The sequence below is a fragment of the Equus przewalskii genome, chromosome 14 (genome assembly GCF_037783145.1).
Source record: "Equus przewalskii isolate Varuska chromosome 14, EquPr2, whole genome shotgun sequence".
NCBI lineage: Eukaryota > Metazoa > Chordata > Mammalia > Perissodactyla > Equidae > Equus > Equus przewalskii.
The window spans coordinates 13,353,846-13,381,842 of NC_091844.1; the positions used below are offsets into that span (position 1 = coordinate 13,353,846).

The 27,997-nt window shown below is 43.9% G+C and overlaps 1 protein-coding gene across 15 annotated transcripts in view; it reads left to right on the forward strand.

Moving 5' to 3' along the window:
- ACOXL (acyl-CoA oxidase like) overlaps positions 1 to 27,997 on the forward strand; it is a 360,313-nt gene that overhangs the window by 17,317 nt on the left and 314,999 nt on the right. For 13 of the 15 annotated variants that reach the window (XR_011525900.1, XR_011525904.1, XR_011525903.1 and 10 more), the window contains exon 2: positions 21,641 to 21,737. Coding sequence is in view for 10 of the 15 variants with exons in the window: in XM_070572146.1 (XP_070428247.1) it covers positions 21,641 to 21,737 (97 nt within the window). In the remaining 5 variants the exon portion in view is untranslated. Of the gene's footprint in view, positions 1 to 8,031; positions 8,155 to 21,640; positions 21,738 to 27,997 lie in introns of those variants that run through there. The other 2 variants (XM_008522769.2, XM_070572148.1) reach the window with 2 other exon arrangements.

The window sequence follows — 27,997 nt, forward strand, 5'->3', positions numbered from 1 at the left end:
TGCTCTCAGATCACATTGGAATTAAACTAGAAATCATTAACAGAAAGATAACTGGAAAATCCCCAAATATGTGGGGATTAAACAACACACTTCTAAATAACACATGTATCAGAGAAGAAATCTCAAGAGAAATTTAAAAATATTTTGAACTAAATGAAAATGAAAACACAACTTGTCAAAATTTATGGGATGCAGTGAAAACATTGTTTAGAAGAAAATTTATACCATTAAATGCATTTGCTGGAACAGAAGAAAGATCTCAAATCAATAATCTTAGTTTCTACCTAAGGAAACTAGTAAAAGGAGATAAAATTAGATACAAAGTAAGCAGAAGAAAAATAATAAGAATCAGAGCAGAAATCAGTGGAATCGTAAACAGGAAACCAATGGAAACAAAAGCTTTTTCTTTGAAAAGATCAATAATATTGATAAGCGCCTAGCAAGGCTAACTAAGAAAAAAATAGAACACATATTACTAATATCAGAAATGAAAGAGGGGGCATCACTATAGATCTTATGAACATTAAAAGCATAGTAAAAGAATACTATGAATGACTCTGTGCCCACACATTTGATGAAATGAAATGAAATTTCAACCTAGATGAAATGGACTAATTCCTTGAAAGATATGATCTGCCAGAACTCACACAAGAAGGAACAGATGATCTGAATAGGCCTATATCTAGTAAATAAATTGAATCAATTGTTAATAACCTTCCAGAATAGAAAGCACCAGCCCAGAGAGGTTTACTAGCGAATTCACATTGAAGGAAGAAATTATACCAATTCTCTACAATCTCCCTCAGAGGATGGAAGCAGAGGAAACACCTATTAAATCATTCTGTGAGGCCAGCATTACGTTAATACTGAAACCAAAGACATTACAAGAAAAGAAATCTGTAGACCAGTATCTTTCCTAAACAAAGATATAAAAATCTTTAACAGAATATTAGCAAATTGAATCCAACAATGTGTAAAAAAATTATACACCACAATAAAGTGGGATTTATCCCAGCTATGTAAGGCTGGTTCAACATTTGAAAATCAATTAGTGTAATCCATCACATCAACAGACTAAAAAAGAAAAGTCACATGATCATATCAATAGATACAGAAAAAACATTTGGCAAAATCCAGCACCCATTCATAACAACTCTCAGCAAACTAGGTGTAGAGGGATACCTCCTCAACTTGATAAAGAACATTTACAAAAAACCTACAACTAACATCATATGTAATGGTAAGAAACTCAAGGCTTTCCTGCTAAGATCAGGACCAAGGCAAGACTGTCTCCTCTCACCAATGCTTTTTGACATTGTACTGGAAGTTGTAGTAAATGCAATAAGAAAAGAAAAGGAAATTAAAGGTATACAGATTGGGAAGGAAGAAATAATACTGTCTTTGTTCACAGATGCCATGATTGTCTATGTAGAAAGTCTGAGAGAATCAACAAAAAAATCTCCTGGAACTCATAAACAATTATAGGAAGGTTGCAGGATGCAAGGTTAACATACAAAAGTCAATTGTTTTCCTATATTTCAGCAATGAGTAAGTGGAATTTGAAATTAAAAACACATTACCATTTACGTTAGCACCTTCCAAAAATGAAATACTTAAATTTAAATCTAACAGAATATGTACAAGATCTAGATGAGGAAAATGACAAACTTTGATGAACAAAATAAAGAACTAAATAAACAGATGTTCTGTGTTCATGGTGAGAAGACTCAATATTGTCAAGAGGTCAGTTCTTCCCAACTTGATCTACAGATTCAATGCAATACTGATCAGAATCTCAGCAAGTTATTTTGTGGCTATTGACAAAGTGGTTCTAAAGTTTATGTGGTGAGGCAAAAGACCCAGAGTAGTCAACACAATATGGAAGGAGAAGAACAAGGTTGTAGGACTGATGCTACCCGACTTCAAGACTTAGTATAAAGCTGTAGTAATTCAGAGAGTATGGTATTGGTGAAAGAACAGACAGATCAATGCAACAGAATAGAGACCCCAAAGCAGACTCACAGAAACACAGTCAACAGATCTTTGACAAAGGAGCAAAGGCAATTCAGTGGAGAAAGGATAGTCTTTTTAACCCATGGTGCTGGAGAAAACTGGACATCCACCTACAAAAAAAAATGAATCTAGACACAGATCTTACACTCTTCACAAAAATTAACTCAAAATGGATCACAGACCTAAATGTAAAATACAAAACTATAAACCCCTAGAAAATAACGTGTAACATACGAGAAAGCCTAGATGACTTTTGGTATGGTGATGACTTTTTAGATAAAACACCAAAGGTACAATTGATGAAAGAAAGAAAGAATTGATAAACTGGGCTTTATTCAAATTAAAATCTTCTCTTCTGTGGAAGACAATGTCAAGAGAATGAGAAGACAAGTCACAGATTCGGGGAAAATATTTGCAAAGGACTCATCTGATAAAGGACTGTTATGCAAAATATATAAAGAACTCTTAAAACTCAACAATAAGAAAACAAGTAACCTGATTAAAAAATAGGCCAAAGATCTTAACAGACATCTCACCACAGAAGATGTATAGAAGGGAACTAAGCATATGAAAAGATGCTCTACATCATATGTCATAAGTGAAATGCAAATTAAAACAATAATGTGATACCACTACACACCTATAAACACGGCCAAAGTCCAGAACACTGATCACTCTCTACACTGGTGAGGATGTGGAGCATCAGGGACTCTCATTCCTTGCTGGTGGGAAGGCAACACAGTACAGCCACTTTGGAAGACAGTTTGGAGGTTTCTTACAAAACTAAACATACTCTTACTATATAATCCAGCAATCCTGCTCCTTGGTATTTACCCAAAAGAGTTGAAAACTTATGTCCACACAAAAGCCTGCACATGGATGTTTACAGCAGCTTTATTTATAATTGCCAAAACTTGGAAACAACCAAGATGTCCTTCCAAAGGTCAATGGGCAGATAAACTATGGTGCATCCAGACAATGGGATATTATTCAGTGCTAGAAAGAAATGGGCTATTAAGCCATGAAAAGACATGGAGAAAACTTAAATGCAGAAGCCAGTCTAGAAAGCCTACATACTGTGTGATTCCAACTATATGACATTCTGGAAAAGGCAAAGCTATGGAGACAGTAAAAAGACTAGTGGTTGCCAGGAGTTTGGGGTGGAGAGAGGAGGGATGAATGGGCAGAGCGCGGAGAATTTTTAGGGCAGTGAAAATACTCTGCGTGAGACCATAATGATGGATACATGTCGTTATGCATTTGTCCAAACCCATAGAATATTCAACACTGAGAGTGAACCCTAATGGAAATTATGGACTTTGGGTGACTGTGATGTGTCAATGCGGGTTCATCAGTTGTAACAAAGGTACCACTCTGGTGGGAGACGCTGATTATGGGGGGGCGGGGGGCTATGCATGTGTGAGGGCAGGGGATATATGGGAAATCTCCGTACCTTCCCCTCACTTTTGCTGTGAACCTAAAACTTCTCTAAAAAAATTAAAAGTCTTAAAAAAAACCCAAAACTCTCTCTCTCTCTATCCATCTTCTTTTTCTTTTTGGTTGGAGGAAAAAAATGTCACAGGGTGATGTCCACTCCAGGAACCGAAATGAGTCGAAAGTAAACTCTACAAAGAGTAGAAGCTGGTGATGAAATCTAAATAGAACCACCTGTTGACACTGACAGAGCCAGCTTTTCCTGAGCTGTGACGTAAGATAGTGGTCGCCAAGGTGTGGGCTTCGGAGCCAGGCCACTGTTTCTATTTTTTTTTTCTTTTTTTCCTTTTTCTCCCCGAAGCCCTCCTGTACATATTTGTATATTCTTCGTTGTGGGTCCTTCTAGTTGTGGCATGTGGGACGCTGCCTCAGCGAGGTTTGATGAGCAGTGCCATGTCCACGCCCAGGATTCGAACCAACGAAACACTGGGCCGCCTGCAGCGGAGTGCACGAACTTAACCACTCGGCCACGGGGCCAGCCCCCAGGCCGCTGTTTCAATCCTGCCCCACCACTGAGGACCTAGTGGCCTTGGATACGTTACGTAAGCATGCTGTGCTTCCTTTGACTCATCTGAGATTCCAGAGAGGCGTTCGGAGGATTCAGTGAGATGAAGCACACTAAGCGCTGAGAACCAAGTGTGTGGCACACAGCAAGCACGAGAGGGTTTAACGATGGTGATGATGATGCCGATGAGGATGTCTTACGGTACTGTTATTACTGTGTCACAGGTGCTGGTGCTGGTGCTGGTCAGTTATGCCCATTTCTCATCCTGGCAGCAGCCCTGTGATTTTGGTGCTATTAGCGTCCCCACTTCATGGATGGGAAAACTGAGGCCCCGAGAAGCCCAGTGGGGATTTGAATGCAGGCAGCTGACCTGTGGGCCTGGACTCTCAACACTACCGAGGACAACAGCAGCGTCCGCTCTCCCGGGGACCTTCTGGTGCCTACCTCTGCGCTGCCCACTGCTGTCTTTTTGTGATGGGAGGTGCCCCAACCTGGGCTAATCACGATCTGTGGTCATGACACTCCTGAGCAGATGGTGTCTTTGGTCCCAGAAGATCCTGTACGGCCATGTGAGAAAAACCTACAAAATGGAAGCAAAGGAATGCTAAACCAAGATTCCAGAGGGTTAGAGGGGGAAGGCGGGAGATGGACGGGAGCACATGGGTGTAGTTGTAAGTTACTGTCATTATTTGAGTTCTCCGGTGGTATGAGGGCGTTTATCATGGTTTTAAAATGATTACTTAGACCACGCTGCCTCCCAGTTGAGGTTTTAGAGAGCTCACTTATTTCTTGGTTGGATGAACAGTTGGGAGAAAAATAAAAGACTAACCAAGGGTCCCTCCTCAGGATATAGGGAAGGAGAGAGACAGACAGAAAGACAGAGAGAGAGAGAGGAAGAGAGAAAGACTGAGAGACTGAGAGAGAGTGGTCTAGAGAAAGGAACTAAATCCCCTGGCTGTCAAAGGCCAAGAGACTTTGGGGTCCCACTTTGCCCTCACAGGACCCTTCCCAAGGCATGCTGTTGGTTGCTTGCTTTCCATATTTTATAATTTATTGGACTATCAAAGATGACAATGAAGTTTAAAAAGGGGATGGTTCCCATGAAAAATGTAGAGAGGAGAGGGCAGAGATAGTTAAGAGGTGGAATCTGCAGGATTTGATAATTATAAATTATATTTACTAATTTAATTTGAGAAATTCCCAGAGAGAAGATCGTGGGCTAATAATAATTTCTTTGCTTCCGCATTTGCCACAGTATTAATGAAGTAAGCATTTCCCTTCACATCATGCCCCCTTCCCAACACCACCTAGGTTTTCATTTGGGCACATGCCCATCTCCCACAGGCTTTGTGGTTCAGGGAAAGCCGACCAGCCACTTCACCCCCTGGCACAGGGATTGGCTTGTAACCCCAAGGGAGCCACCAGTGCACAACAGCTTTTTGGTGACACGGTTGGTTTAGGAATAGTCATGTGACCTGATTTTGGCCAATGAAATCTGAAGGGAGGTTTCTGGGTGCTCCTGGGAAAGATGCTCCCTTGCTTATCTGAGAGATCTGCCAGAGAGGCACACCCTCTCATTTGGACAGGCTGGAGTTTGTATGTGAAGTCGGCTGTAGTGCAACTGTTTTGTCAACATGAGGGAAGCCAGCCCTAGGATAAAATGACCCATACAGGCAGAGTGGAGAGACATCAAGTTTTGAGGACATCACGGAGCCACAGTGTCAAATCTGCCCCGAAGCCTGCCCCATGTCCGGCCTCCCAAATTCCGTGAGGTAGTAAGTCCCCTTTGCTGTTCAGGCCACTGTGCATTGGGTTTCTGTTGCTTGCAACCCGAGGCACCCTAATTAGCCTGAGTAGCCACTCTTGTTTCAGTTGCAGAGACAGAAATGCAGCTCACATGGGCTTCAGGCATGGGGGCTGGAATTCAGGTGCTCGGGTGACACTGTCAGGAATCTCCAGCTCTGCTCTCCTCATGTCCACACAGGCCCTGTCCACCTCGTGGCCTTTGGACCTTTGGGCGCAGCTCTGACAGCTCAGCAACCAGGCTGGAAGAGAAAGACTCTTCTTGGCTCCCAGCCTGGCCCAAGCCTCCCTCTCTGGCCCAGCTGGCCATCGCCATTGGCTTTCCTTGAAGTGGCCGCCGGTGTGGGGTCACAAATCAGAACCATGTGGTTGGGGGAGGGGGTGGGTGGCTGCTGAAGAAAAATTGGGGTGATGGGGCTCAGAAAAGGGGAAATGGATGCCGGGCAGACAAAAGCACTCGGCCCCCACCGTCAGCTTCTCCCTTGGTCTCTAGGTCGTTGCAGTGATTGCAGTATGTCATGGAAGAGCCCAGCACAGGCATGGCTGCCTTAGACTGGAGGTTGGGTCCTGCCTGTGAGGCTCCCTCCACCTTCCTCTTGCCGTGACCCTGATCTGAAGATTGGCAGCACAATGGCTCTTTTGGGTGGAGACTTGCTGAGTGATTCCAAAGGAAGGTGTTATACATGCAAGGACCAACCTCTGTGTAGACGTTAGGGGTCATGAGCGCGCATTCCTCCTGCTGCTTCGGGAGGTGCTGCAATTTCCTAGGAAATCTGGGTCTGTTCTCTAACCAAAGCCGTTCTTACAGTGTTGTGAGGATGCAGAACTGAGAGCTGTTCTCGGGTACGTCCTGCAGTGGGGAGTGCAGCTGCCTCTGCCCGCTTCTCTCCCTGCAAGGGAGGGAGACTCCCCTGTGACCTCCTGCTAGTGTGTCCCCGTGTTATTTTTATTTACCTTGTGGCACTGAGTTTCAATAGCCTCTCGTCTTTCTAAGTTCACCTCTCTCCATCCTCCACCTTACGACGTCAAAGCCGACAGAGGTTATACTCCGTTCTCCCTCCGTAAATAAGGCTTTGCCAGTGGTTCGATTCTAGGAGCTGAGAATGGTTCTTACATGGTTATGACCATAGCCGAATGATGATGGTGGAGCCGAGCCGTGGGCTCTGATTGTCCATCCTTCTCTTCACGGCGATGGCCTAATGGAACGTGTGCAAACCTGTGTTTCTTTTGACACTATCTATGGACCTATTGTGATTGCTGCAGACAGCACGGGAGACTCCGCTCCTGCACCCCCTGAGTATCTCCCCATCCCTCCTGGTAGCCTTGGGAGAGTTCAGACTCAACCTCTTCTTGGCCCTTCAGGGATCTCAGGCCTTGAAGTCCAGGTTGTAATTGGCCCTTGAGGGACTCTCCATGTCCATCTTCCCAGTCCCCATTTACTTATAAATGGACAGGTCGGTGGACAGGTGGCTCTCAGGGTCCTGTAGGGGCCGCTGGCTCCTGTGTGTGTTGTTTGACTCTTTGAGGGTACTTCTGACACAGTTGTTGAATGCATTTGTCATTGAAGATGATGGATTTCCAGTCTAGATGCCTGCAGAATTTGGGTACAGTAATGTTCCACCAAAAACGTCTTTTGGGTGACCGATAGTGTCACATTGATACTAAAGCTGGAAACAAGGAGCCCCAGACTCCACCAACCTGTGGGCAGAGCGTGGCCACAGCGGGGAGTCGAGGCCTGGTTATCCCCCTAGACCACAGGACTAGGCGGCGTCCCATACACTTCTCTGTTGCTGCTGCACACCCATTTCTCTTTTCTCAGCTAACCTCTCGTGTGCCATTGCAGCCTCAGCACCTCTCAAATGCACCCTAAAAAATAACCCTCCTTGCTTGAAGCATCAAGTCTCATTTCTAAGCCAATCACAGTCCGGGAGGCTGGGATCACTGTGATAGTCTGGACCAATCAGGAGCCGCCCCTCCGGCTGGGCTGGTGTAGCACCTAGAATCCTGGCCGGGGAGGAAGAGCCAGCAGTGTCTGCCACACACACCTCTGCCTAGGGAAGAAGCATTTCTGAGTCTGTCGACAGTTTGTGTTTTTGTCTTGGGAGATTCTATCTGTTCCTATCCTCTGCTCATTTGGCCATATTTCCACTTCACTTCCTCATCACCCCCTTCCAACCCTTTCCTCCTTGCCTCCCCTCCCCGCTTCCTCCCTCCTGGGGACTTCCTCTCTCTCTGCCCACAGACACCCCACTTCTCGGCGAATTGTGCAGAGCGATTGGGTTCTCACTCCTCTGCCTTCTCACCGGCCCTGCAGCTGCTCCGGACAGGACCAAGTAAAGGTAATTGCTAAACCAGAAGCTTTCCGCTCCAGAAAACAACGTGCCCTCTTCCCGGGAGGTGGTGACAGCCCTGGCCACTGGAGGTCTAAGGCCACTGTGTAAAATTTGTCCTGTGCCACACTGTGTGGGGACCCTCCTTCTACTCCTCTGTCTTCCATGCTGGAGTCTGAGCTCTTTGAGGTAGGAACGGACCTGACTTGCTGTGGATTTGTAGTGTTTAGCACGGTGCAGGTGCTTCATGAAAGCTCAAGGAAGGAAGGAGAACAGGAAGGATGGAGAGGGAACGTGCCTTCGCCCACAGTCAATCCCCTGGCGAGCCCAGGATGCAGGGCTGTGGACTGGAAGTGCCTCTTGTCAGGGATTCCTGGCAGGTTTCTGTCGCTGCTGAAGGGGATCTTGTCTTCCTCTTTCTCCCTTTTCTCTCTCTTCCTAAGTCTTTCTTCCAGCTACCTTTATAGACTTTGAGAATTAGCAAATATGCATCTGCTCAGTTGGGTGAACTTCCCAGCTAAGATGAAATTACAGTCCTTAGAAAGCCCTCTCTCAGCGTTTTCTCAGGCGCCCACGTTGGCTCAGGGCCTGTAGACTTTGACAGTTACCACGAGATGATTCAACAGTTTCTGTTTCCATTCACGGTCCGTTCATCAGGCGCTGCGTGCGGCTCAGGGGTGGCGCTGCGGCTTCGCGGGTGGAGGGCGCGTTGTGATGCTGGCCGCGGTGTTTCCTAGAAGGAGGCTCGTTTCTCTGCTCCCCGCCTCTGGGGTCTGTTCTTCACAGCCCCCTTTCCTCTGTGTGTGTGCTCAGCAGTGGGTTGTACCTCACTTTTCAATGGAGATGGAGCACTTCTGATTCTTGCTATTTTCCACGAGAGGAGATAGACAGACAGAGTTTCTCCTGGGCTGAGCTGGAGGTGTCTCCCGAGCAAAATTACAGCAGGGACCAGGCACGGTTTCCTGAAGCAGAGCTGTGCTTCAAAACCACGGCTGATTTTCAAGTTCTTATTAGCATCTTGTTCCAGAATGTCATGCCTGGAATCACGTGGAGGTCAAGGGAGAGGCGCCGAGTCACAGGGCATTCAAATTTGGTATCCGGAGATGTGCTTTCCTTTGGACTAAAACTGATTTTTGATTTATATTTTGAGAAAAGTCATACAACCACTTTTTAAAAGTGATTTTTAGTTTGTTGTGTCTTTTTAAAGTTTTTTTTCCTTAAGACACAAAAGTCTTTTTTGTTTTTGTTGTTCCCTTGGGTATCTCTTTTTAAAATGGAGTTTTATTTTGGAATAATTTTCAGTTTATAGAAAAGTTGCAAAGATAATAGAGAGTTCTCATCCAACCCTCACCAAGCTTCCCCGTAGTTGACATCTTTCATAGCCACAGGACATTTGTCTAAGCTAAGAAAGCAGTATTGGGTATTATTATTAATGAAGCTCCAGACTGTCCTTGGATCTCCTTAGTTTTGCCCCAGTGTCCTCTTTCTGTTGCAGCATCCTGTCCAAGAGGCCACATTGTGTTTTGTTGTCACATCTTTTTAGTCTCCTCTGGTCTGTGACAGTTCCTCAGTCTTTCCACGTTTTTCATGACCTTGACACTTTGGAAGAGTCTTGGTCAGGTATTTTGTTGAACGTCCCTCAGTTTGGGTTTGTCTGATCTTTTTCTCACATTTGGACTGAGGTTATGGATGTGAGGGAGAATATCACAGAGGAAGAGTGTCCTTCTCGTCCCCTCATATCAGGAGCTACATGCTATCAACATGGCTTGTGGCCATGACGTCCACCTTGATCCCACGGGCAGGGGAGAGGTTATCAAGTTTCGCCATGTAAAATTACTTTTTCCCCTTTGGGAGCGAGTCACTGAGTGCAGCCGACACTCAGGGCATAGTATCGATGTGTGGAGAGGGTTAATCTCCCCCTTCTGGAGGGGAGAGTAGCTACACAAATTGTTTATTACAGGAGATTTGCCTCTTTTCCCTCATGTATTTATTTATTTAAACTCTTTATTTATATCAGCATGGACTCCTGTGTGTTTATTTTATGCTTCAGGTTATAATCCAATAGTCCGTTATTTATTTTGTTGCTTAAATTGCTCTGGCTTTGGCCATTGGGAGCCTTTTCAGCTGTCTCCCGGATCCCTTTGCCATGCCCCATCCTCTTGTGTTTTTTGAGCACTTCCTTACTTTCTGACACTATAAGATGCTGCAGGCTCATGTTATGTTTTTCCTGCCTGTCCTAGAAGCAGCCATTTCTCCAAGGAGCCCTCGTTCCTTTGATTTGAGAATAGTTTTTAGAAACCAAGACCTGTGCATGAAGGTCTCATTTTTAGATAAGAAAACATTGGCGCTACTGTAACTCCCTTTCTGGTCATCTACTTTCTTCCAACATTTTATATTTAAAAATTGTAGGGCCGGCCCCATGGCCAAGTGGTTAAGTTTGTGTGCTCTGCTTCAGCGGCCCAGGGTTTCGCTGGTTCGGATCCTGAGTGTGGACATGGCACCATTCATCAGGCCATGCTGAGGCGGCGTCCCGCATAGCAGAGCCAGAAAGACCTACAGCCAGAATATACAGCTATGTACTGGGGGAATTGGGCAGAAGAAGAAAAAAAAAAAGATTTGCAACAGATGTTAGCTCAGGTGCCAATCTTAAAAAAAAATTGGAAGCATGTAGCAAACTTGGAAGCCTTTAACATTGAGCACCCATTTATTCATGGCCTAGATTCTATCGTCAACATATTTCTGTGCTTGCTGTAGCCCAAATTTGTGCATTTATCCATCCCTCTATCCTTTTATTCTGTTAATTTGGATGCATTTCAAAGTTGCAGACATAAGTACACTTCCTCCTAAATAATTCAGTATGAATATCATTAATAAGCCTTCAGTATGTGTTTAGGTCTTTTTCTTTTGCTGTAAAATACAATAAAATGCAAAAATTTAAGTTATACTCTCGGAGTTTTGACAAATGCATACACCTATGTAACCCAAACCCCCATCAAAATATAGAACATAACCATCACCCCAGAAAGTTCCCCGATGCCCTTAGCAGTCAGCCTTGCCCTTAGCCTCCCAGAGGTAACCACGGGTCTGTTTTTTTCTACCATATTTTAGTTTTATCTGTTTTAGATTTTAATATAAATAGAATCACATAATATGTTCACTCAGCATATTTTCGGGGTATATTAATTCGATTTAATCCTATACAGCAATGGAAATGAATGAACTAGAGCTACGATAGACACTGAAGATGAATCTTATTAGCCATGTTGAGTGAAAGAAGCCAGACACAAAAGAATACATAGTATCGAATCTCATTTCTTCAATATTCAAATACAGTCAAAAATAACTCATGGAGTTACCAGTCGGGAGAACAGCTAGCCTCGGGCAGAGGAGAGAGCAGTGATGCAGAGGGCGACTGAGGCGGAGGTGTGCGTGTGCTGTGTGCTGGTGACATAATGTGATTTTCCTTCCCTTGGGTAGGCATTATGCAGATGTGTTTTCTTTGTGATAATTCATTGGGCTATCCATTTATGACCCAAGCTTTGTTCTTGGTGTATTATATATTATTAAAGTATTTTAAAAATAAGATACTAGTTCACGCCCATCAATTTTGTGTGTGTCTATGTGTCTGTGTGACAGTACCGTGTCTACTAATTATCAATTGATATATGAAAAATTGCCTCTAAACTAGCAACCCACAGTAGTAATACGTATTATGTCGCACAGATTCTGTGGGTCAGAAATTTCAGAGCATCTTAGCTGAATGGCGCTGGGTCTCTCATGTGGTTGGATGCAGGATGTTGGTCGGGGCTGAAGCCATATAAAGGCTTGACTGGGGCTGGAAGATCCACTCCCAAGACGGTCCACTCACGTGACTATTGGCAGGAGGCTTCAGTTCTTCCCCACGTGGCCTCTTCACAAGGCTGCCTGAGTGTCCTCACATCACGGCAGCCGGCTTCCTCCAGGGCACATGATCCAAATGGGTTCAGAATAAAGTTTTCTAGATTAACATATGTCATTTATGAGTATCAGTGGTACGTTCGTTTTTATTGCTAAGCAATATTCTATTCTATGACTAGACTAGTTTAATTTATCTGTTCTCTTAGTGATGGATGCCGGGGCTGTTTCCAGTTTGGGGCTATTATGAATTGACCTGATATGATCACTCTTCTACAAGAATTTTTGTGAACATTTTGTTTCTCTTGGGTAAATACCTAGGAGTATAATTTTTAGGTCATAGAGTAGGTATATGTTTAGTTTTATGAGAAATTGACGGACTTTTCCCAAAGTGATAGTATCGTTTTACATTTTCACAACAAAATATGAGTGTCAGTTGCTCCACATCCTTGTTAACGTTTGGTTTTGTCATTAAAAAATCTTTTTAGCCATTCGGGTGGGTGTGTAGTGGTATCTCATTGTGGTTTCCATTTGCATTTCCGTGCTGACTAATGATGTCGAGTACTTTCTCATGCTTATTGGCCATTCGTATTTCTTCTTTTGTGAAACATCTTTTTGAATCTTTTCGCATCTATTTGTGTGTGTGTGTATGGTTCACTTGTGTAGTTTGTGTAAACACCATCACAATCAGGAAACAGGGAGAAACTTCATGTTTTTCCTGTAGAGTCGGATTCTCCCTGAACCCCAACCCCTAGGAGCCCCTCATCTGTTCTTCGTTACTATAACTTTACCATTTTGAGAATGTTATAAAGTTGAAATCATGTAGTGTGTAACCTTTTGATATTGGCTTTTTTTTCCCACTCAGCATAGTACCTTTGAGGTCCATCCAAGTTGTTGTGTGTGTGGGTATTTCCCTCCTTTTTATTGCTGAGGAGTATTCCATTGTGTGGACGTGTCACACTTTGTTTATCTATTCCCCAGTTGAGGGACATTTGAATTGTTTCTAGTTTTTGGCGATTGCAAATAAAGTTGCTATGAGCATTCATGTAAAAGCGTTTGGGTAAACAAAGGGTTTCATTTCTCTTGGGTAAGTATCTAGAAGTGGGATTGCTGAGTTGTATGATAAGTGTGTGCTTAACTCCATAAGACACTGTCAAACTTTTCCTGAGTGGCTGTACCATTTTACATCCCTACCACCAGTGAATGAGAGATCTAGCTACTCTGCATCCTCCTTAACACTTGGTATGGTCAGTATTTTTTATTTTAGCCATTCTAATAGGTGTTTATGATTTGATTTTTCTTTATTAGTAGCTTGTAGTTTGGCCCTGACTCATGTGTGAGACTTTCTGGAGGGGTGTCTTACTCATGCTGGATGCCCACACCCTGCACCTCTCTGAGGGGATGTGAAATTACTATCTTTTCTTTTACTTCCTGTGTGTAGCATATCTTGGCTCAGAGGTTTTCAAGCTTCTTCTTAGTAATGGAACCGTTCTTTTCAAGCTAAATCCTACACAGAACACCAGTAGATAAGTCAGGTGATGCTGGCGCTGCTGAGGGTAGAGCTGGACCCTCTCTGTGCCCGCACAGCTGTCCCCGAGGTGTCCTCAGCATACGAGGCCCAGCTCCTAATCTTGCCACTAACGCCATCCACTGCAGCATCTGCCAAGTCATTTAATTCCGTAGGGCCTCTGTCTGCAATCCAGGGCATAGAGAATAGTATTCTCCATATCTTCATATCCTACAGACCCAGGAAGACAGAAAAGAGAAATATCTGTTAAAATACCAAAAAATGATTGTTTATGATTTATACCCCACTGTTACACAAATAGTATTTGAAGCGGCCTACTAAGATTGTCAAATGTGGAGGTTGATATTTAAAGACAGAAAATCTGTGTGCAAATATGCATGTTGTGTGGGAACTTGGAGAGCTTGGGCCTTCCTAAAACCCCGATTTTTCCATTGCAGAGATGGTCACCTTTTTGCTTGAAAAGTCTTAGGAATTTAGATATTCTTATTAAGATAATCAGATGTTCAAGCTTTCAGGCAGACAGTTTTGAAGATTTTTTTTCATCCAGCTTTAATTTCTTTGTTAAATATGAATTTCTCGTGGTGACAGTTCAAATGAAGGACAAGCGCCATCTAGTGGTTGTTTTTAAGTGTACAATTTAAAATAATTTTTAAACATCTTTTTTTTGAATGGGTATTATTTTAACACTGTCCAAACGTCAGAACACATAACACATAAAAAGGTAGAGCATTGTTCCCCGTCTGTCCAGTTTCCCCCACCTCTACCCAAGTACACAAGTCAACACTGTTATTAGTTTCTAGTGTGTTCTTTAAGAGATTTTTAAAACAACATATGAGCAAACAAATACAGTCACGTGCCACTTAAAGGTAGAGATACATCCTCAGAAATGTATCGTTAGGCGATTTCATTTTTCTATTAACACCGTAGCGTACTGAAGGGGAACAAAATTGCCCGCCCCAAAATGTCTCTTTAACATGAAGATTTATTTTAGGCTGATGATTTTTAAGAAACAAAAGACTCAGAAAGTTTTTCTTTTTACCTTCCCCTTAACTGCCTAAAAGAATTCAGATTAAAAAAACTGCAAGGAAGCAAGCTACTCCCCTAGCATATCATGACCTAAGGGGCAGACAGGGAGGAACTTAGAAAAGCGTGTTTGTTGGGCTCCCCTCTGAGTTCTTCTGTTTCTATGTGGCCAAACAAACACTTGTTTTCCAAACCTTTGCTTCTTTTCACCTGCCTGTGAATTGTCTTCCTTCCCTTTGAAGTCCCTGACTCTCCCCACCCACAGCATTTCCTCTTGTCTTTGGCGGAGGACAGTATTTAAGCTGAGGGCTTCAGCCATTTTGGCAAGTTACTTGGTTTTCCTGGGTTTCTTTCATGTGCACGTTATTAAACTTTTGTTTGTTTTTCTCCTGTTAATCTGTCTTATGTCAATTTAACTCCTAGACCAGCCAGAAGAACCTAGAATGGTAGAGGAAAATTTCGTTCTCCCCTGCAGTGCTAACACAAACCTAGATGGTACAGCCTGCTATACATCTAGGCTCTATGGTACTAATTTTATGGGAGCACAGCATGCACTCGGTCTGTCATTGACCCAAACGTTGTTATGTGGTGCATGACTATATATAATCTTCTCCAACATTTTTTTTCAACCTATAGAGCAGCAGTAGAAGTAATATATTCACTTGTTTGCACCTTGCTTTTTTCATTTAAAACATCCTGGCAGTTTCCCCGTATCAGCATATAAAGAGATTTTTCTTTTTATGTAATACCCTGTTGTATGGCTGTACCGAATTTTACTCAATCACTCTTCTGTTGATGGCCTTTTAGAAGTTTGAGGTGTCGTGCTGTTACAACGCTGTCGTGAATAGTTATTTCTGCCCATGTAACGTTGTGCTCATCCCTCACAGTGCATTTTGGGGTGAGGGTGGGAGGGGAACAGGAAACACAGACCTGTAATTAAAGTGTCTAACTCGTCTCTGTTGAGGAATTTCTTTAATGTAGGGAACTTGGCTGTTAACAGTTGAGAACTGTTTAGTTGTAACCCAGTTTTCGTGAGATCTGTTTATCTTACAGTTTTTAATAATTTCTCAGTTCCTTTGGCCAGCGTGTGTATTATCTGTGCATTAACAGTCCCCACCTGGTCTTGCATTCTGTCTTACTTTTCTGCATAGATTGACATACAATCATTACTAGAAGTTGACTCCTATGAGATGCTTGGTCTCAGTATGAGCAGGAAGCTTAATTTAATGTGAAAATAGATGTGAATTACGGATTTAAAAATAGGTGACTTGCAACCATTTTATTGAAAAGTTACTAGAATGGAAACATAAAGAAAATAGCTAATAACTATGTTTTAGAATCTTGTCTATATAGCACACGTCACGGTGTTCCCCTAGGCTTGACTGTCCGGCCTAGTGTGAGGTTTCTCTGGAACCACATTAATCTTTTTTGATGGCAGAATTCATAATTAATAAATATGACTGTTTATATTAAAAAAAATCCATAGCTTCTATTATTCCGTAACTTATACATACTCCTCATATCGGTGAGGATGTCCAAAGGGTAAGTTTCTAGAAGCATGATTATTGAGTCAGAAGGTAGGTTCATTCGTGGTTTTGATAGATACCACCTACTTGCTGTACGTATAGATTGTACCAGTTTATACTGCCCCCTCCCCAGGCTATGCATGAGGGTATCTGCTCCTCACAACCTTGCTAACATAGCGTGTTATCAGACTGTCTCGATTTTGTTCATGTGATAAGTAAAAATTAGTGTTTCAGTGTAGTTTGAATTTGTGCTTCTCTTATTGCATATGAGAGCAGAGATTTCAAAATGGATCCAAGTGCCATCTGTAGTCCTTATTCTGTGGGCTATTTGTTCAAATCCTTTGCCCACTTGTTGATCTTTTTAATGAATTATAGGAGCTCTTTACTTAGGGAGATGGGCTCCTTTGCAATATCAGTAACAAAGACTTTGTTCCGGTTTGTCATTTGTCTTTTGATTATTCTTATGGTGTTTTGGTCATGCAGAAATCTTCGTTTTAAAGTAGTCAAATTTATCCATGTTTTCTTTATGTCTTCTAAATGTTATATTATATTTAGAAAGGTTTTTTTTTGGCATTAAGATTGTGCAAGAATTCTTCATGTTTTATTTTAATCCTTGTGGTTTTGTTTTCCTCCATGTAAATCACTGGTCTATTTGGAATTTATTCTGGTATATGGTGGGAGATAGGGACCCACCCTTATTTTTTTCCAGTTGGCGACCCAACTGGAAAGTCTCAATGTTTTGTTTATCCCAATGATTTGATATCCCAGCTTTGTCTTACATTTATTAAATTTTTTCATGTATTTACTTCTGTTTCTGTACGTTCTCTTTTATTCCATTGGTCTATCTGCCTATTTTGCACGGTTGAATTACTGAGGCTGTGTCATACATCTTATTATCTGATAGAGATCATAGCTTCTCATTTTTAGAGTTTTCCCAGCTGCTTTTGTTTGTTTCCTTTTATATGTGAACTTTAAAATCCCTTGTTGGCATTTTTATTTAGATCATATTGAATGTATAACTTAGGGAGAACTGAGTTCTTTATGATATTATCTTCCTATGAAAACACATGGTATGTATTTCTATTTGTTCAAGTCTTTTCTTGAGTCCTTCGAGAGTGTTTTAAAGTTTTCTTCGTATAAGTTCCGTACATTTAAAAAATTTATTCTTAAGTATATTTTTCTTTTGTTTTATGATTTTTGCAAGTGAGATCTTTTCTTTCAGGTATTTTCTAACTGGTTGTTTATGTTTCTATAGGAAAGCTGTTTACTTCTATTAATTGTGTATCCTGCCAACTCATCGTTTGTAGTAATTTTAGTTGGTTGTCTTCGGGACTTCCAGGTACACAGTTACTTATGATGCAAAACTTAGTGGTTCAAAACAACAAACTTTTAATACAGATCATGAGTTCGTGGGTGACTGAAGTTCTTCTGGCTCGACTGGGCTCGTGCCTGAATCTCCAGTCATGCATATCCAGCCGTGAGTTGGATAGGCAGCTCTTCTGATCTTGACTCTTGCACGTATTTGGGGGTTGCTTGGAGGGAGGCTGGTCTGAGATGGCCTTGGCTGAGACAACTGGGGTCTCCTCACTTGTCTCTTACTTTCTACCCCCAAGCGAGCTAGCCAAGGTGTGTGCTTCGATTAGCTCCAGCATATTCCCATGGGGAATGCAGAGCAGCAAGAGAGGAAGGGCAATGCACAGCACTTTTTCAAGCTTTTGCCTCTTGCAAGTCCACCAGTATCTTAATGGCCAAAGCAAGTCCATGACTGGGCCCCAGATAAAAAGGGTGGGGAAACAGACTCTGCCTCCTTCTGAGAACTGCAGGGTCAAAGGGCAGGGGTCAAGGAGAGGTGAAGCACAGAGGCCATCAATACAATCAATCTAACACTTGCATCATCTGTAAATAGTGACAGTTCTACCTGTTTCTTTCCAGTTTTGAGTTCTCCAATTTCTTTCTCTTGACTAATTGCATCGGCTAACACTCCCAGAACAATGTTTAACAGCAACCTCTTGTGGTGGTTGTTTTCAAAAAGCCAGCTTTTGGGTTTATTAGTTATACTTTTTCTGTTTTCTAACTGATTACTTTTCTGCCTTTCTTTTAATAATTTATTTTTCTCTTTTGCTTTAGTTTAATTTGTGGGTTTTTTTTCTAACTTCTTTAGTCGGCTGCTATAGCAGTTGCTGTTGATGCCCCGCCCTTATCCCTCCACCAGGCCTGTACAGCATCTCCCAGCTGCTGTCGATGCTGACTGGAATCAGCTCACAGCTGAACCTCCTTGGAATTGTCCTAGCTTGGTGGGAGTCACTCTCCCAGGAAATGCCTGAGGTTATGCTTTCTCCGGGGAATGCCCGCAGCCAATGACTGACTGACAGAGTTGGACAACTCCATGGTCCATTTATACCCCAGAGCTCCCCACTGAATCAGGCTGGGGCTGAGCCCACATCTTTGCCAGCTCCCCAGGGCCCATGTGCCCTGAAGGCCTCCTGTCCCTGCTAATGCCCAGAATCCTACTGCATGCCCACACTGCCAGTTGCCCATGGCCTGCTCCCCGCATGGCCTCACACAGTTTATTGTTTGCCCAGCAACCCCAGACCCTTTTCACATACTGTAGCTAGGGAGAACAGGCTTTTCTTGGAGTGTTTTTTGTCTGTGCCTGCTGGAGATGCTGGGTTGGAAGATTCTGCGGCGTCTTGTCCTGCATATATGGGAGGCAATAAGGAAACCCAGGGGCTTTGCTGCCATGTCATTCCTCAAGTCGTGGGTTCCCCTAGGCGGGCTGCCTTCTTGCACTTTTCGGAGTCCTCCTCTGCTTGTTCATTGTGTAGCCTCCAGGGTTGTTAGCTGTAAGAGGGAGGATCTGGGAAGAACAGGCCTACTGCATCTTGGCTGACCCAGAAGTCCTCAGTTATACGGTATCTCCACCAAGAGACGTAAATAATGACGAGCATAGATAACAGTAAAATATAATAAAATAATTAGGAAGTGGTGAGCTTTAAGTATTATTACCTTTTTAAAAACATAATTTATTTAACTGTAACTCCATATAAATTAATTTTTGATAATGGCTAGTGTTTAACAACCAGTTCACAAAAATTCTTTAACATTTAACAATTGCATCTCATGAACTGATATAAGCTGGCTCTAACACACCGCTGGTTTTATTTAATATACAGTTAATATTTGGTCACAACATTTTATTTGCTACAAGATTACTTTTTTTCTTTCTGGTGACTGTTTTTGGTTTATTAATAGATTTGCTGCTCTTTTTCTCTGTTTTTCTTATAGAATCATTGTACCAATTCTATGCTAGTTTCTTTTCATTACTTAAGTTGAATGACTTGAATGATTTGAATGAAATTGAATGATTTCCAGGGCAGTTTTTCTAAGAGGTTTCAGGGTTGGGGATCTGTTGGGGACCCAGGAGAAGTTTGGACAGTGGTCCAGGGTAACCCCTTTTCTTCTCTGCTGCCACAGAGCTAGGCTGCTTCTTTCCAACACAGCTTGTCTGTGTGATTCTTCGTGTTGCCCTGACGCTAATCCAAGCTCAGGGACTGGTGAGCGTCCTGCCCCCTGCTGGCTCCCTGCCATGCCTGTCCTGCTCTTCCAGGTGGGAGCTGTAGGTCTTACACCTCGGTGTGTACATCTTACATTTAGGAAGTGAATTTTTACCAGCATTTTCTGAGAGCTACCACCATTTGGCCCCTGTGCTCTGAGATCTCTTTCTGTGGTTCTTTCCACTTCCTCCTGCCCAAGTCCTGCATCAGCTCAGATGCTTTAGGCAGGCCTTACTCATGTATTAGAATCCAGAGAATTTTCCTGACCCCTAGTTTCACTGAAAATGAGTTTTTGTTTTCTGTTCTCCTTAGGGAAAATGCTGACTTCACGCAGAAATGTTTATGCTGAAATCCCCACCAGTGGTCCTGAGATCAGGTCTACTAGCTGACTCAAAAAAAGAAAAATGCGAGAATGGGCCTGTCTTGTCTCAAGATTTTCCTGATGGGCAGTTTCTGTGTCCATTTGGCATTTTTGGGAGGTTCTCTTTTGCATTCAGGAATGATTTCCCTTTGATTTTTCAGTTACCTGCTGACTGGGTGGAGGAGAGAAAGCCAAGACGGTTGAGCTGGTTCTTGTTTGGGCAATTGGCCAGCAGGCATTTAGGGGAAATGTTTAAATGTGAGATGCTGTGCTGCTCCTGAGGGCTATGCAGATGTTTAATCCCTGGACCCTACGCCCATGCAGTTTGTATTCTGGTTTGGAAGGAACTTGACATAGGGACCGTATGGGTAGTGGGCATGTCTTTTGGGACATACATGGGAACATTATCACCAGGATCTGGTTGTGAAACTATAGGACCAAAATAAGTTTAAGTTCAACCACCATTTAATGGGGTCTTCTATGGACCAGGCCTTGTGTTGGGTGCTGGGACTGTAAATGTGGATCTAACACAGTTCCTGCCCTTGGGAAGGAGGGAGTAGGATAAATAAGAACATAGATGGCAGTTAATTTTATTCCATATACAGCAAGCACTGGTATAAGCATTTGAAACGACAATCCTGAGTTATGTGCAATTATCTTCCCATCTTACAGATGAGAGGGCAGAGGCACTGGGAGGCCTGGTCACTTGATGTTGGTCACGCAGTTAGTGACAGAGTCAGGAATCAAACCTGAGTGAGGTTTCTTCCCGGCTCAGGCTGTGCTTTGCATTTAAACACTTTACATGGCAGAGTGGAACCTCCACTGCGGTGTCTGTTTAGGCTGATTGAGAAGCGGACACCAAGATGGGACTAGATGTGTGAGTGATGTATCAGGGAAAACATCTGTGAAGGTGACAGGGAGGGAGCTGGAGGGGGCAGGGAGAGCCTTCAGAATGTGTGCAGTGGGACTGACACCGGGAAATGAGAGAGAAGGAGGGGCACAGTGCAGTTATGAGAAAGTCTCAGTGGGCCCTGGGGGTCCCTGGGCAAAAGTTGCCCTTTGGGCAGGAATGGCCTGACTCCAGAACCTTGCCATGCTCAGTCGCCAGCTGGAAGCAGTCCGAGAGAAAAGCAGCCTCCAGGTGAACTCTGCAGTTGATTCCAAGGGATGGCAGCTGGAGGCTGTTGGTAAACTCTGCTCCTACGATGGGTTCTGTTGAAGGAAGTTCTAAGCCACACTCCATGTGGCCAACACAGTCCACCCCTTGTACCACACAGGTCACTCCCTTCTCCCCCGTCTCCCTAAAGGCTGCTCTTGGGTCAACTCAGACCCGTGAAAATGTCTTTACACTTGCAGAGGAGGCGATGTTGGAGTCTTGTTTTAAGGTCATCTTGTCAGGAAATCCTTTTTTCCTTCCATTTTGATGCCACAATGAACACTTAGTCTGTGTGACACACGGTGGGCCTACTTTGATACACAGTGTCAAACAAGACATCCAAAGGGACACAACAAAGACATCTGTGCTCTCAGGTCCCTTGGTCCGAAGACTCTACTCAGAGTCACCTGTAATTCAATGCCTTGACACCCGTTTTGTATCTGTTCCTCACAGGTATGATTTAAGTCTGGATGAAATGAGAGCTTTGACATTTCAGAGAGTGACGTTTACCATGGGTCTACCTCTGTTAAAACGTGCAATTCAGGAACAGGTAAGTTTCACTGTTATTTTGGTGTAATGTCTGTGTGAGAGAGAGAGATGGAGAAAGAGAGAGACAGAGACAGAGACAGAGAGAGATTTTGGACTGTTTTGTTTGCTTTTGTGACTTGTCGTAAGCGCATCTGTTTTGTCCTGGGGGAAACTGATGATGTTGTGGTCAGTTGGTGTGGGGAGTGCCTTCTTCAGCCCTTTTTCTGCCCGCTCCCCGTTAATTGGCCCCCTGCTCGTGGCCCACACATTCGCTTCTCCCGAGCTCACAGGCTGGGGAATAGGGGAATCAGCAGATGTGGCGAAATACGTTTGTTCTCAATGAAATTGTTTTGTTCACAAAACAAATGTAATTTGGGGTATAAAATTCAAATATCTGAAAAATGTAATTAACTCATTTTACAGGTTTTTAAAGCATTTTAGACTGGTCCAAAATGTATGAGTCTTATTGGTCTAAAAATTGCCACTCTAAATTTCAATTAAATTATTTTAGTCAATTTAGCCTCATTAAAGAGAAAGAAGGAAAAAAAGGAAGAGTATGTGATTAGAGAATTCCTTTGTGCTGTGAGCATTAGGAGCTATGTAGTTTAGCCAAGTCTAAATCCGTTTCCATTTCATTCAGCTTCACGGCTTCCTTAACCTAACACTTTCATAGGAAAAAATACCTCCTGGCGAGGTCCTAGGGGCGGGTCGGTAACCGGGGATCAGCTTCAGTTTGTAGAAGGCTGAGGAGCTGAACCTGTCCTGCAGGGAGCCGGCCCTCTTCCTGCCCAGCGTGGTCTGTGGAGGGAGAGTCTAAGGATTGAGGGGGTGGGTCTTCCCCCGCCGGGAGACCTGGGGGATCCTCTCTGTGGAGTGTGGATCAGAGCTGGTGGGGGGCCTGAGGTCCACCCTCCCACGCCCCTTTGAGTGGCTGTCCTGAGGACGCAAAGACAGAACTCAGCATCTTCTTGTCGGGAAGGAATCCTGGCAGAGTTTCGGCCCTCTTGCTGAGGTACGTAGCCACCTCCCAGGTGACAAGGGCACGGCCTTGTCACACTTAGATGGAGAGCGTGTGGAAGGAAAACCCCCACATCACAGAGTGAAGTGTGCTTGCGAAGCCTGAAGAATCATCTACCAAGAGTCAGGCAAAGTAGATTTTCAAGCTAGTAACCTGCCTGTTCGTGGAACATACATTCAGAGCTGTGAATACAACCAATAAAGAAAAACAACCACACCCAAACCCTCTTTGCCTTCAGCTGCTTTCTCTAGCAGAGCCGGGCTTCCACATGCATCTGGCGTGGGGCTGGTTGGAAGGTGAAATCCTGACGTGTGGCTGGTCTCCTGCTCCCTTAATCAGCCCAACGTGTCTGTGGCTTAACTTAGTGTCAATACTCAAGACCCGGACGTGAGGGCTGATCCTTTAAAGAGGTTTCCTAATGCTGCTGGACCCCCTGAGTCTGAAGGATTAGCCTGAGTAATCTTGCTCCTGATGAAGCGTGTTGAGCCCTGGAACCAATTATCTTCCTGTTTTCGTGGCTCCCTTCATGGTCTTTGGTAGCCCGGGTGACTCTGTGCTGGATGATTAGGTCTAATTCCTCCAGGAGGCACAGGATTGGCCCTAGATGATGCCCCCTGTCCATTTCTGTTAGTTCTTTCAGCCTATTTGGCTCTTCTCTGTGTGAATTCACAAAAGCCAATGAACCTGAAGGGAATCGAACTAGCCGGTCATCAGTGCAGCCGGCTCATCTCATCGGGCGGATGTCACGAGACTCAGTAAGCAGCATATCTGGGTTTGAAGGCTCTCAAATTCCATCTTGTGCACAGCTGGACGAGCTGTCCACATCCAGTAATTCTAGAAGAAGTGTTACGTGATTCATCCTGCCTCTTAATAAAAATATTGAATCATGGCTGTATTGCCTGTTTGGAGAGCGTTGCAGGTCCGTCCATCTTTCCCTGGCCCCCATTCTGAGTTGCTGTTGACTTTCGTGGATGATCCAATGAACTCCAAGGCAGAAGGCAGTGTGAAATGTGTAATGATGATGTTCTCGAGGACAAATGAGGAGTGAGCCTCATTCATTCCAGGTCTCAGTGGACAGTCCACAGGCCAAGAATAAGCCACTAAAATATTTCCACTCTGTGTTTTCCCCTCTGCCATCTGCAATAGATTTGAGATGTTTCAATAATTTTAAAAGTAAAGTATGGTCTCTGAGTCTGACTGCAGACTCAGATCAGTACACACACACGTATGAGCACACACACAGTGTGAACACCACCGTTGCACCCTGTCAATGTCTCCTGCACCTGTTTCCAGTGACATCACCGTTGTGCCCCTCAGCCAGCTGTTCTCTTCTCCCCCTGAGGATTCCAGGACTGGATCCTGGGCGTGGGAAGTCACTGACTCCCTGTATTTCCAGATGAGGAGACAGAGGACGCAGGTGGGACTTCTACTTTGTGACAGTGCTGGGACTAGAGCCCTGGCCCCTCCCTTGGGTGCCTTGTCCTGTCTGTGTGGCAGCTTCCTCAGAGACACTCGTCCCTGGAAGCTGACAGAGGCTGATGGCCTGCACAAAAATCACCATAACCAATAGTAATCACCATAACCAGTGTGCTTACTGTGCACATAGTTTATGCCAGTCACAGAGCTAAGAACTTTAAATGAATGATCTCATTTACTATTCACAACATCAGTAATGATATTCCCGTTTTACAGATGAGTAAACTGAAGCTGAGTAAATGGCCTGAGGTTATATAACTAGTGAGTTGTAAATATAACTAATGGAGCGCTAGTGGATTCAAACCCAGGTGGTCTGCTTCTTGATCCCACTTAAATCTGGTGGTTCTCACCCCTGGCCGTGCATGAGGATCGCTGGGGGTGCTTTCCAAACTCCTGCTGTCGGGGCTTTTGCGCAGGCCAGTCACGTCAGCATTTAAATCTCCCAGGCGATCCAGTGTGCGTCCTGGCTTGAGTGCTGCTCCCCGTCCTTCTTTCTCAGTACCCTGTACTGTATCCCCCACATTGTTCCCATTCAGCATTTGGTCCCTGCCAATCATGGTTCAGGGCTGACTCAGGATCGCGCCATCCCAATATTTCCTTTCCTGAAGAGGGAGCCGGTTGGGGTCAGGCTGTTCCTGGCCAAGTGTAGTGAGGAGTGGGGACAGATGGCCGGGTAATGAAGCACCCACTCTGTGATTACCCCCTCCTCCCCTCCCTTCCCCCCACCATCTTCTGTCCCATCCTGAGCTCTGCACGTCCTCATCCCCATGATCCACATGAGTGGTGGGCATGGTAGCACCATCATTATGTAAACCAGTGGTTCTCAAAGTATGGTCTGAGGACTCCTGGGGGTACCAAGACCCTTTCAGGTATTACATGAAAAGTAGATGTGCAGCTACCTGTGTGCGTGACACCAAATTTTCATCATAAACTTCAACCAAAACAACATATGACAACAGACTAAATGCGGAAGCACCTGTGAGAGGCCAGCTGTCTTCTATGAAGCCAGATGGAAACAATTTGTAAAAATGTAAATGCAGTTCTTTTCACTAATTTTGTTTTTTTGGTTTGGAAATTATGGTTATCTTTCATGAGGATTATGTCATTTACATTAACATGTAGTGGGTTTATTACTGTTATTTATTTATTTTTAAAGATTTTATTTTTTCCTTTTTCTCCCCAAAGCCCCTCAGTACATAGTTGTATGTTCTTTGTTGTGGGTCCTTCGAGTTGTGGCATGTGGGACGCTGCCTCAGCGTGGTTTGATGAGCAGTGCCATGTCTGCGCCCAGGATTCGAACCAACGAAACAGTGGGCCGCCTGCGGCGGAGTGCGCAAACTTAACCACTAGGCCACGGGGCCAGCCCCTATTACTGTTATTTTTAAATGAATATATGTTTTTAAAATTCCCAGTTTTGATTACTAGTATGGTAAGTTGATAAATGTAACCCACATAAACAAAAGCTCTTCGGATGCCTCGATAATTTTTAAGAGTGTAAAGGGGTCCAGAGAACACAAAGTTGGAGAACTGCTGACCTAAGTCATCCGTCGTTTTCTCAGGAAGCCCCCTCTCAGATCCGCTGAGAGGGAATTGGCAGGAGACGGTAGCTTTATATTGCATTTATTATACCATAATTATCTATTATTTCGATTAGAATTTTAGATAGTCTCAGTTTGGGATGGTTTTTGTTTTTATATTTAGAGAAACATCAGGTGGGCGATCAGATCTAAAATGGAATAAGATTCTAAGGTCAGCTCACCATCGAAGGGAATGGGGAAAAGGTTTGCTTTCCTCGTTAACCCCTGAGAAAAGGAGCAGCTTTTCCTAGGAAGCAGTTACATTGAAGCTGTGGGTGTGTTGTGGAGAAGGAGCTGAGCAGGGAATATGCCAAGAGGTGAGGATGTCCACCCTGCCGCTGGTCCTTTACGCCAGCCCATCCCGCCTAGGCCGGCCCTGTTGCCCACAGCCAGTACCGTGACTAGGTGCACCCCCTCTGCCCCATCTGTGTGTTGGTTCCTGACCTACTTAGAGCTCTCGGCTCTGACATCCTGGCCGTGGCTCTGCACTTGGCCCTCTGGCTTCTGTCTGTCCTGGAACCCAGGCTTTTCCTAGTGGGCTGTGACAGGCTGCCCCTGGCTCTCAGTCTTGTGTGCTGACTTTGGCAGGAATCCCTGTCCCAGCTCCAGCTCCACAGACTTGGACACTGGCCACTTGGCCAGCCCTCTGGCCAGGCCAGTCTTGGCTCCATGGGATGCTGTGGAGGATTTGAGTAGAGACAACAGGATAGAGTGCCTGTTTACAGAAGTTCCTCTGTGTAGATTGGCGCCTGAACGGAGTTGTCATCTGTGATGGTCACAGGGGTTGCTTGAAAGGGTGTGCCAGGGCATGAGTTGGGACTCACCCAGGGACTCCACTGCAGCTGGAATCCTGGTGCTATTTATTTACTGCACTGTAAGCCATTCTCCCTAATGAAAACTTCTCACTTTAAGGCTTGATTATAACTCTTGTACTGAAATATTATGTTAAAAATGACAATAATTATTACCTGCTATCATTTGCTAAGTCCCTTCTATGTGCCAGGCGATTCATTCATTTTACAATTATTTATTGAACACCTACTATAAGCCAGGTACTGTTCAAGAGGCAGAGAACAAGCAGGTAAAAAATACCTGTCTTTATGGAACTTACATTTTAGTCTGGGAGGAGGCAGACAATAAACTAATAAACAAGTAAATTTACAGTATGTCACATGGTTGTAGGTGCTGAGGATAAAAATCAAACATAGTAGGGGCTGGCCCTGTGGCGTAGTGGTTAAATTTGGCATGTTCCACTTCAGTGTCCTGGGTTCGCGGGTTCAGATCCTGGGTGTGGACCTACACCATTCATCAGCCATGCTGTGGCGGTGACCCACATATAAAGTGGAGGAAGACTGGCACAGATGTTAGCTCAGGGCTAGTCTTTCTAAAAAAATGAAACATAGTAAATTGGAAAAGAGGAAGTAAAACGATCTCTGTTCACAAATGACACCATCTTAAATGTAGAAAACCCTAAGGATTCCACCAAAACCTGTTAGAACTTATAAACAAATTTGGCAAAGTTGCAGGATGCAAAGTCAGCCGCTATTTTCCATTAAAATTAATGTAAAATAATACACTTTCCATTAACAGAAAAGTGAGCTTATGCACCAAGCTAGTAATGTCAACACAATACATTCATTATTATATGCTGTCAATATTGATAAATTATGTGATTACACTAATAATCAGAAGAATTGCCAAAGCAGCTAGGAATTTGGTAGGAAGCATGTGCTGCCAGGAGAAGAGGTATTAAATTTAAGGAAAGAATTTGGAAAATCCTGAACTGTCAGAATACTACAATAATGTTGTGAAAGGAGAAAAATATCCTTAGACAGAGCCATGGGAATGTCGCCCTACATCATTCCTGTGTTGGTCTGTCCTGGCATAGTCAAGGCCCCTGGGAGAGCAGAAGCACAATACCCAGCTCTCTGCTCAGGCACCCTGCTGTGGCCCCAGGAACCAGCAGGGAACAAGAAGGGCCAGATGTGGAGGCCCCGGTGAGAAGTCTGGATTTTCCTACAAAGGTAATTGGAGTCATTGGAGATTTTCCACCATGGTGGGGGGCGGGGGAGAAGGGAGGGAGGAAAGCACAGCATGATGCTTATTTTAAAAATGTTGCAGTGCAATAATCAAAATTTACAAGTTGATTCAAAAAATATACATGGAAATGCAAAAGTCCTACAATCGTTAAAGCAATCCTGAAAAAGGACA